We start from the raw sequence: 11,630 nt of genomic DNA, 5'->3' as shown, positions 1-11,630 counted from the left end.
AACCCCACCCCTCATCTTACCAGTGGTAGCGTCTCTGTTATGCCGGTGCATGGAATATCCCGCTAGCTCTATATTGTCCATATCGTCGTTCAGGCACATCTCAGTGAAACATAAGATGTTACAGTTTTCGATGTCCCATTGGTAGGATAATCTTAATCGTAGGTCATCAATTTTATTTTCCAATGATTGCACCTTTGCAAGAAGAACGGATGGTAGTGGGAGTTTACTCACTCGCCTACGGATTCTCAGAAGGCTGCCTGATCTGTGGCCTGTTCCAGTGAAAGCAGGGTATCCTTCTCGTTGGACTCATTAAAGGAACATTTTCTTCCAGTCCGCGGTGAGTAATTTCTGTTCTGATGTCCAGAAGTTATTTTCGGTCATAAGAGATGTTAGCAGCAACATTATGTACACATTAAGTTAAAAAATAAGTTACACAAAACGCTAAAAACTAACAAAATAGCACAATTGGTTGGGAGAGTGTAAAACGTCAGCCATGTTCTTCGGTGTCATCCTCAGTGAGAAATACAGTATATCTACCACATCCATCAATAGACTTACCTGCTGTACAATTAGTCAACCAGGAGATGGAGCTACTTGCCAACCTGAGGTACCTGAGAACTCTGAGAGAACCACACACCGTACAGAGAACCATTTACCTCCCCAAAATGCAATGCTTCCATAGAAACCTTCTGCAGGATATTTGAAAAGTATGTAGGTGAGCTATTGAAAGACAAACAGAATAATCTTTGTAGAGATGAGAGAATGTCTCTTAAGGGTTAACAATCAGATCTCTGTCGATTGTCCACAAAAAAATTGACAAAGGAGGAGGAATTAGTTTACAAAACAAATGTGACTATGTGAATGAATGTCGCTGACAACTATTTAGTTATATGTTTATTTGTATCCCCATAAGCTTTTACAGAAGCAGCAGCTACTCTTCCTGTGGTCCACAAAGAAAACACAAAACATGACAAGTAACAAAACACTCATACACTGATAGACAAAGGACAGTGACACACATTTAAAATACAACAATATACAAACAATATAACTAAAAAGAATACAAGCCTTACAACAACAATAATGTATGCGTTTGTTTGTTTGTGTCCCCTCACAGTCCCTGCCGTTCCATGAGATGTTGATAATTCTGTTTAACTATCTAAAAAGGTGACTTCTATCATAAACTGAACTATGACCCTACCCTAGAATTCCAGCAGAACATCACATCCACGGTGGAAAGTTGTTTGGAATCAGAACAAATCAGTAAAAGAGAATGTGAATTTCTATGTGTGAAATTTCCTAACATACCAAGTTATTATACAGCCGCTAAATTACACAAACAAGTGTCTCCTTCCTCAGGTAGACCCATTGTAGCAGCAATCAACTCTGTGACATCGAACATTTCCAAGTTTGTGGACCACCACATCAAACCGATGGTTAAGAATCTCCCATCTTATGTCAAAGACACTAGTCACATGATCTCATTGATAGAGGGCATAGGTAGGATACAAGAGGGCACTCTGCTGGCCACTTTGATGAGGAGAGCTGGTACACTAACATCCCACACACTGGAGGCTTGCGGGCGCTGCAACACTTCCTCCAGCAGAGAGACCCTACCCTTGCTCCATCCAATGAATGCATCCTGCAACTCACTTAACCGGTATTATCCAACAACTACTTTGTTTTTGTCTGACTTTTTCCTCCAACTTACAGGGTGTGGCCATGGCTCCCTCTTTGCTCCTAACTACGCAAATCTGATTGCGGGACAATTTGAGGAAGCACTCATTTAGATGTTAGATGTTTGATTGGATTCAAGTACGGGCTCTGGAGACTTGTCCCGAAGCCACTTCTGCGTTGTCTTGGCTGTGTGCTTAGGGTCGTTATCCTGTTAGAAGGTCCTGAGCGCTCTGGAGCAGGTTTTCATCAAGGATCTCTCTGCACTTTGCTCCGTTCATCCTTGCCTCGATCCTACATAGTCTCCCAGACCCTGCCGTCGAAAAACATCCCCAAAGCATAGGGATGGTGCCAGGTTTCCTCCAGACGTGACGCTTGGCATTCAGGCCAAAGAGTTCAATCTTGGTTTCATCAGACCAGAGAATCTTGTTTCTCATGGTCTAAAAGTCGTTTAGGTGCCTTTTGGCAAACGCCAAGCGGGTTGTCATGTGCCTTTTACTGAGGAGTGGCTTCCGTCTGGCAACTCTACCATAATGACCTGATTGGTAGAGTGCTGCATGGTTGTCTTTCTGCAAGGTTCTCCCATCTCCACAGAGGAACTCTAGAGGTCTGTCAGAGTGACCATCGGGTTCTTGGTCACCTCCCTGACCAAGGCGCTTCTTCCCCGATTGCTGAGTTTGGCCAGGCGGCCAGTTCTAGGAAGAGTTTTGGTGGTTCCAAACTTTTTACATTAAGAATCTGTGCATTGACACAATCCTGTCTCAAAGCTGTACGGACAATTCCTTCGACCTCATGGCTTGATTTTAGCTCTGACATGCACTGTCAACTGTAGGCTTTGTGCCTTTCAAAATCCTGTCCAATCAATTGAATTTACCATAGGTCGACTCCGATCAAGTTGTAGAAACATTTCTCAAAACCTATTTTCATTCTGTCTTTATGGGTATTGTGTGTAGATTGCTGAGGATTTTTATTTATTTAATCAATTTTAGAATAAGGCTGTAACGTCACAAAATGTGGAAAAAGTCAAGGGGTCTGAATACTTTCCGAAGGCATTGTATATGTGAAAATAAACATACCAGAATGAACTGCAAAGCACACTGGGTAATAATTACTATTGGCCTTGTTCCAGACAGAGCTCAGAATAATACTCAGCATGCTTTACAATTGATCATTTTTACAGATAATTTATATTTAGTTAATTTAGCAGACTTCTGATACCAATGCAGGGTGAAAGTGGGCCACAAAATTGTGAACCACGAGAAAAAATAGTATAGAAAAAGTGTATTGTTACAAAATACATTGGAGTGTAGTTCAGCCCAGAGTAATACAAATTACAAAATACTCATCAGTAATTGAAATACATACCAAAAGTATGTGGATACCTGCTCGTCAAACATCTCATTCCAAAATCATGGGCATTAATATGGAGTTGGTCACCCCTTTGCTGCTATAACAGCCTCCTCTCTTCTGGGAAGGCTTTCCACTAGATGTTAGAACATTGCTGCGGGGACTGATGGTCGGGCACTGATATTGGCCGATTAGGCCTGGCTCGCAGTTGGTATTCCAATTCATCCCAAAGGTGTTCGGTGAGGTTGAGGTCAGGGCTCTGTGCATGCCAGTCAAGGTCTTCCACACTGATCTCGACAAACCAATTTGTATGGACCTCGTTTTGTGCGCAGGGGCATTGTCATGCTGAAACAGGAAAGGGCCTTGCCCAAACTTTTGCCACAAAGTTGGAAGCACAGAATTGTCTAGAATGTCATTGTATGCTGAAGCGTTAATATTGCCCTTCACTGGAACTAAGGGGCCTAGACCGAAACATGAAAAATAGCCCCAGACCATTATTCCTCATCGACCAAACTTTACTGTTGGCACTATGCATTGGGGCAGGTAGCGTTCTCCTGGCATCCGCCAAACCCAGAGTCGTCCGTCCAACTGCCAGATGGTGGAGCGTGATTCATCACTTCAGAGAACGCGTTTCCGCTTCTCCAGAGTCCAATGGCGTCGAGCTTTACACCACTCCAGCCAACACTTGGCAATGTGCATGATGACCTTAAGCTTGTGTGCGGCTGCTAGGCCATGTACATAGTGAGTGTTGAGTATTGCAACCGAGGACAGATGATTTTTACACGCTACATGCTTCACCACTTGACAGTCTCGTTCTGCAAGCTTGTGTGGCCCACCACTTCGTGGCTGAGGCGTTGTGGCTCCTAGACATTTACACTTCACAATAACAGCACTCACAGTTGACCGGGGCTGCTCAAGCAGGGCAGAAATTTGACAAAATTCCATCCTAGCTGGAGGGGGGCTCTCATCTTATCTACGAACATAGACAGGGCTCTAACTCCCTTAGCTCCACAATGAAATAGGGTGCAGGCCAGGCGGCAGGCTGTTAGCCAGCCTGCCAGCTTAACGGAGTCTGCCACTAGCACAGTCTCAATCCCCATTGAGACCGTGTCTGTGCCTCGACCTAGGTTGGGCAAAACTAAACATGGCGGTGTTCGCCTTAGCAATCTCACTAGAATAAAGACCTCCTCCATTCCTGCCATTATTGAAAGAGATCGTGATACCTCACATCTCAAAATAGGGCTACTTAATGTTAGATCCCTCACTTCCAAGGCAGTTATAGTCAATGAACTAATCACTGATCATAATCTTGATGTGATTGGCCTGACTGAAACATGGCTTAACCCTGATGAATTTATTGTGTTAAATGAGGCCTCACCTCCTGACCATATCCCCCGCGCATCCCGCAAAGGCGGAGGTGTTGTTAATATTTACGATAGCAAATTTCAATTTACAAAAAAAAAGACGTTTTTGTCTTTTGAGCTTCTAGTCATGAAATCTATGCAGCCTACTCAATAACTTTTTATAGCTACTGTTTACAGGCCTCCTGGGCCATATACAGTGTTCCTCACTGAGTTCCCTGAATTCCTATCGGACCTTGTAGTCATAGCAGATAATATTCACATTTTTGGTGACTTTAATATTCACATGGAAAAGTCCACAGACCCACTCCAAAAGGCTTTCGGAGCCATCATTGACTCAGAGGGTTTTGTCCAACATGTCTCCGGACCTATTCACTGCCACAGTCATACTCTGGACCTAGTTTTGTCCCATGGAATAAATGTTGTGGATCTTAATGTTTTTCCTCATAATCCTGGTCTATCGGACCACCATTTTATTACGTTTGCAATCGCAACAAATAATCTGCTCAGACCCCAACCAAGGAGCATCAAAAGTCGTGCTATAAATTCTCAGACAACCCAAAGATTCCTTGATGCCCTTCCAGACTCCCTCTGCCTACCGAAGGAAATCAGAGGACAAAAATCAGTTAACCACCTAACTGAGGAACTCAATTTAACCTTGCGCAATACCCTAGATGCAGTTGCACCCCTAAAAACTAAAAACATTTGTCATAAGAAACTAGCTCCCTGGTATACAGAAAATACCCAAGCTCTGAAGCAAGCTTCCAGAAAATTGGAACGGATATGGCGCTACACCAAACTGGAAGTCTTCCGACTAGCTTGGAAAGACAGTACCGTGTAGTATCGAAGAGCCCTCACTGCTGCTCGATCGTCCTATTTTTCCAACCTAATTGAGGAAAATAAGAACAATCCAAAATGTATTTTCAATACTGTCGAAAAGCTAACTAAAAAGCAGCATTCCCCAAGAGAGGATGGCTTTCACTTCAGCAGTGATAAATTCATGAACTTCTTTGAGGAAAAGATCATGATCATTAGAAAGCAAATTATGGACTCCTCTTTAAATCTGCATATTCCTCCAAAGCTCTGTTGTCCTGAGTCTGCACAACTCTGCCAGGACCTAGGATCAAGGGAGACACTCAAGTGTTTTAGTACTATATCTCTTGACACAATGCTGAAAATTATCATGGCCTCTAAACCTTCAAGCTGCATACTGGACCCTATTCCAACTAAACTACTGAAAGAGCTGCTTCCTGTGCTTGGCCCTCCTATGTTGAACATAATAAACGGCTCTCTATCCACCGGATGTGTACCAAACTCACTAAAAGTGGCAGTAATAAAGCCTGTCTTGAAGCAGCCAAACCTTGACCCAGAAAATATTTTAAAAAACTATCGGCCTATATCGAATCTCCCATTCCTTTCAAAAATGTTTGAAAAAGCTTTTGCGCAGCAACTCACTGCCTTCCTGAAGACAATGTATACGAAATGCTTTAGTCTGGTTTTAGACCACATCATAGCACTGAGACTGCACTTGTGAAGGTGGTAAATGACCTTTTAATGGCGTCAGACCAAGGCTCTGCATCTGTCCTCGTGCTCCTAGACCTTAGTGCTGCTTTTGATACCATCGATCACCACGTTCTTTTGGAGAGATTGGAAACACAAATTTGTCTACACAGACAAGTTCTGGCCTGGTTTAGATCTTATCTGTCAGAAAGATATCAGTTTGTCTCTGTGAATGGTTTGTCCTCTGACAAATCAATTGTATATTTCGGTGTTCCTCAAGGTTCCGTTTTAGGACGACTATTGTTGTCAGTATATATTTTACCTCTTGGGGATGTCATTCGAAAACATAATGTTAACTTTCACTGCTATGCGGATGACACACAGCTGTTGTAATGGCTGTTGAAGGGAGTAGACCAAGGCGCAGCGTGGTTAGTGCTCATCTTGTATTTATTAAACAGAGAACACTATAAACAAAGAAACAAAAACGACAGCCCACAGTTCTGTCAGGTTAGACAACTACACAGAAATTAACCACCCACAAACACAATGGAAAAAAACCCTACTTAAATATGGTCTCTAATCAGAGGCAACGAGATTCAGCTGCCTCCAATTAGAGACCAACCCCAAACAATTCCAACATAGAAATAGATACCCTAGAATAAAAATAGAAATAGAAGAACATAGAACATAACCCCTTTTACTGGTCAGGACGTGACAGCTGTACATTTCAATGAAACATGGTGAAGCCCCAAAATTGCCCTCGCTGGAAGCCTGTGTTTCAGACATGAAGAAGTGGATGGCTGCAAACTTTCTACTTTTAAACTCGGACAAAACAGAGATGCTTGTTCTAGATCCCAAGAAACAAAGAGATCTTCTGTTGAATCTGACAATTAATCTTGATGGTTGTACATTCGTCTCAAATAAAACTGTGAAGGACCTCGACCTCTCTTTTGACGAACATATCAAGATTGTTTCAAGGACAGCTTTTTTCCATCTGCCTAACATTGCAAAGATCAGAAATGTTCTGTCCAAAATTAATGCAGAAAAATTAATCCATGCTTTTGTTACTTCTAGGTTAGACTACTGCAATGCTCTACTTTCCGGCTACTCGGATAAAGCACTAAATAAACTTCAGTTAGTGCTAAATACGGCTGCTAGAATCCTGACTAGAACCAAAAAAATGTATCATATTACTCCAGTGCTAGCCTCCCTACACTGGCTTCCTGTTAAGCAAGGGCTGATTTCATGGTTTTACTGCTAACCTACAAAGCATTACATGGGCTTGCTCCTACCTATCTTTCCGATTTGGTCCTGCCGTACATACCTACACGTACGCTACGGTCACAAGACGCAGGCCTCCTAATTGTCCCTAGAATTTCTAAGCAAACAGCTGGAGGCAGGGCTTTCTCCTATAGAGCTCAATTTTTAATGGAGTGGTCTGCCTACCCATGTAAGTCTTTATTGAAGAGTCATCTCTTCAGTAGGTCCTATGATTGAGTGTAGTCTGGCCCAGGAGTGTGAAGGTGAACGGAAAGGCACTGGAGCAACGAACCGCCCTTCCCTGTGGCTCAGTTGGTAGAGCATGGTGTGTGCAACGCCAGGGTTGTGGGTTCAATTCCCACGGGGGGCCAGTACAAAAAAAAAATGCATGAAATGAAAATGAAATGTATGTATTCACTACTGTAAGTCGCTCTGGATAAGAGCGTCTGCTAAATGACTAAAATGTAAAATGTAAATGTAAAATGTTTTCCAACTCCACAAATGTTGGTTGAAGCCCCGGGCAAAAACACCTGATTCAACATGATGATTATTTGACAGGTAGAATCAGGTGTGCGGTTCGGGGCCACAAGAAAAATATGTACTGAAAGACCAGAGGACCGGAGTTGGGGAACACAGAAGAAGTACAAAAAAAAATAGGGACAAGTTTTGGCTCATGAGCACCACTTTCAAACTACTGGCTGACATTATACAACATTTCTGGAGCATCACTTTAATTATGGGGAAAATTGTGGTGGAAACGCCTTTATGCAAAATTATTGATATAATTACCATCATATCGAAGTAAACTTGGAGTCACGCGGTGATATGTTGTGTGGTCCTCCCAGAACTACTCGGAAAGCATACAGTTTATTAGGCTACAGATGAACTAAGTTATGATGAACTTCACAGGGTGGTGAAAGTCCATAATGATGTGTGGTGCTCATTTCCAATAAATATCGAAGGTCTTATTCTGGTGACATGATGATAGATGCCTGGCTACCATTTAATAATTTTAAAAAATCCATAATAATCTCATCGTGTACAGTTGAAGTTGGAAGTTTACATACACTTTGGTTGGAGTCATTTACAACTCGTTTTTCAACCACTCCACAAATGTCTTGTTAATGAACTATAGTTTTCGCAAGTCGATTAGGACATCTACTTTGTGCATGACACAAGTCATTTTTCCAACAATTGTTTACAGACAGATTATTTCACTTATAATTCACTGCATCACAATTCCAATGGGTCAGAAGTTTACATTCACTAAGATGACTGTGCCTTTAAACATCATGGGAAATTCTAGAAAATGATGTCATGGCGTTAGAAGCTTCTGATAGGCTACTTGACATCATTTGAGTCAATTGGAGGTGTACCTGTGGATGTATTTCAAGGCCTACCTTCAACCTCTGTGCCTCTTTGCTTGACATCATGGGAAAATCAACTGAAATCAGACCTCAGGAAGAAATTGCAGACCTTAGTAAGCCTGGTTCATCCTTGGGAGAAATTTCCAAACGCCAGAAAGTACCACGTTCATCTGTACAAACAATAGTACGCAAGTATAAACACCATGGGACCACGCAGCCGTCATACCGCTCAGGAAGGAGACACATTCTGTCTCCTAGAGATGAACGTACTTTGGTGCGAAAAGTGCGAATCAATCCCAGAACAACAGCAAAGGACCTTGTGAAGATGCTGGAGGAAACCGGTGCAAAAGTATCTATATCCACAGTAAAATGAGTCTTAAATTGACATAACCTGAAGGGCCGCTCAGCAAGGAGGAAGCCACTGCTCCAAAACCACCATAAAAAAGCCAGACTGCGGTTTGCAACTGCACATGAGGACAAAGATCGTACTTTTTGGAGAAATGTCCTCTGGTCTGATGAAACAAAAATAGATCTGTTTGGCCATAATGGCTGTCGTTTTGTTTGGAGGAAAAATGTGGAGTCTTGCAAGCCGAAGAACACCATCCCAAACGTGAAGCACGGGGGTGGCAGCATCATGTTGTGGGGGTGCTTTGCTGCAGAACGGACTGGTGCACTTCACAAAATAGCTGGCATCATGAGGCGGGAAAATTATGTGGATATATTGAAGCAACATCTCAAGACATCAGTCAGGAAGTTAAAGCTTGGTCGCAAATGGGTCTTCCAAAGGGACAATGACCCCAAGCACACTTCCAAAGTTGTGGCAAAATGGCTTAAGGACAACGAAGTCAAGGTATTGGAGTGGCCATCACAAAGCCCTGACCTCAATCCTATATAAAATTTGTGAGAAGAACTGAAAAAGCGTGTGCGAGCAAGGAGGCCTACAAACCTGACTCAGTTACACCAGCTCTGTCAGGAGGAATGGGCCAAAATTCACCCAACTTATTGTGGGAAGCTTGTGGAAGGCCACCCGAAACGTTTGACCAAAGTTAAACAATTTAAAGGCAATGCTAGCAAATACGAATTGTGTATGTAAACTTGTGACCCACTGGGAATGTGATGAAAGAAATAAAAGTTGAAATAAATCACTCTCTCTATTATTATTCTGACAATTCACATTCCTAAAATTAAGTGGTGATCCTAACTGACCTAAGACAGGGAATTTTTACTTGGATTAAATGTCAGCAATTGTGAAAAACTGAGTTTAATTGTATTTGGCTAATGTGTATGTAAACTTCCGACTTCAACTGTATCAAGTAATTCACCCACAGAAATGACTGAGTGTGTACTAAACAGGTGTGACCTGGAAAAACTTCCTGAACAGTGAGATGTAGGACATTCGTCAACTGCCATTGAGTTTAAGTCAAGTAAATCTCATGAAATCCTCAGAGGTACACCAAGATAGCCAGAAGAATCTCATAGGCTACAACTCTATATTCGAAGACTATAGAGTTGCAAATACATGGGGCCTATTATGTACCAACTGCTATTTTTCTCAACCATGTCATTGTGTGTAGCCTACGGTATAAGTGTGGGTGTGTTGGGGGGAAAACCATTTCTGTTCGAACCAAATGGTCAACGAAATGTTTTATATTTTATTATGATCTATTCTACGATGCAGTCAGTAGAAGACAAGTCTTAGTTTTTCATAATTTTTGGGGAAGATTTGATGATCTGACTGATAACAACCAGCATCATGGTCCTCATGGAAAACAGACTATTAATTTGTGAGGATGATATTCCATGATTAGACCTGGCATGAAGTCACTCACTACATTTCTTCAAAATGTCGAAATTGGAATTGATCTCCATCCAACTAGATCTCACGGTTTCACCAATTTGACTTTTACCGATTCTGACGTTTATCCACGTTTCTTCAAACGTCAAATTCTATTTCGATGTCAATTTTGTGTCATCTGGCTGCTTCGTGCGCATTGTGACGTCAACGGTCAACCTTCACAGACAGAGGCCGTCGAAGAAGGCGTGGTTTGGTGACGCATTGCGACTCGAGCAGAATCGGTGTGCGCGGGAGGCGTGTGTCCCTCTCCCATCCAAAGAGCCTGAACGCAGACGAGTCGCAAAAGCGACTGGACTAAACGCAACAGCTTTGCCGCTCCAACAGAATGCCGCCAAAGAATGCATTCTAGCTGGAAATGCAAGGGGGCACCAAACAGGCGCAGTATTTTATTGAACATCTCTATTATGCTTATAATAATCTGAAATATGGCTGAAGTGAAGTCGAGGTGAGTTGCTCTGTTGCTCGCTCAGACAACTGGCTCTCCGGAGCTGCGCACTCATCTCCATCCAGTTTTGACGGATGAAAATAAACGGATAGATAACCTACACTCGTTTTTGTTCTTCTATCAATCGATAACCACTCAACTGTGGAATCATGTCGATGGGACAGGACGAAAGCTCAGTCCGGGTGGCTTTGAGGTATGTCTTCAAGCCCTACATTTAATTGCTTTGCATTTGCATAGATGCAACTGTCGACACAATTGCATAGATTCGTCTCAGGCCTTGCATAATTTTTTTGCCACAGAGCCCAGTCTAGGGGCTTTATGATTTCATAGAACGATTGTGATACATTTGTAACCAACAGGTCTATATTTTGATGTCAAATTTGTTGCCATATGATGTGATGGTCTTTGAGGACGCAGACTATAGGCTAATTCAAACCACTGCATCTATTGTGCATAGGACAATATGAATTTAGGAATTTGCAGTTGTTAGTTTACATAAACCACAATCTCAAGGCTACTGTGTCCCGTGTCGCAGAATTACTAAAGAAATGTGTTAGGCCCTACACTGTATCCATGCATGACGCAGCATCATCACACGCCCCCAAAAAGAAACTGCAGGGTGGCCAAAATGGCAAGTGCCATCGCCCAAATTCCTCACACACCGGTCAAGTAATGGATGATACAATCCTTGTTTTGTAACGGCTGAACTGTTGGAAAGACAGATCTGGCATGTATAACTCTTTGGCCCGGTGCCGAAATCTCGGGCATCCTTTCAAAAAGAAGACAGTTGAGCGATAGTTGATCAATGAAAGGAGCTTTTA

The 11,630-nt window shown here is 42.4% G+C and overlaps 1 protein-coding gene across 5 annotated transcripts in view; it reads left to right on the top strand.

Annotated features, from left to right (window-relative positions):
* The first annotated feature begins 10,584 nt into the window (after nt 1–10,584).
* LOC106573106 (kinesin-like protein KIF21A) overlaps nt 10,585–11,630 on the top strand; it is an 80,575-nt gene continuing 79,529 nt past the window's right edge. For 3 of the 5 annotated variants that reach the window (XM_014147810.2, XM_014147811.2, XM_014147809.2), the window contains exon 1: nt 10,590–11,002. In XM_014147810.2, coding sequence (XP_014003285.2) covers nt 10,959–11,002 — 44 coding nt within the window. In that variant the 5' untranslated portion in view covers nt 10,590–10,958. Of the gene's footprint in view, nt 11,003–11,630 lie in introns of all 5 variants that reach the window. The other 2 variants (XM_045696895.1, XM_014147813.2) reach the window with 2 other exon arrangements.

This window comes from Salmo salar, chromosome ssa16 (genome assembly GCF_905237065.1).
Source record: "Salmo salar chromosome ssa16, Ssal_v3.1, whole genome shotgun sequence".
Classification (NCBI taxonomy): domain Eukaryota; kingdom Metazoa; phylum Chordata; class Actinopteri; order Salmoniformes; family Salmonidae; genus Salmo; species Salmo salar.
Note: the sequence above shows the minus strand (reverse complement) of the source record. Positions and strands in the feature narration are given on the sequence as shown.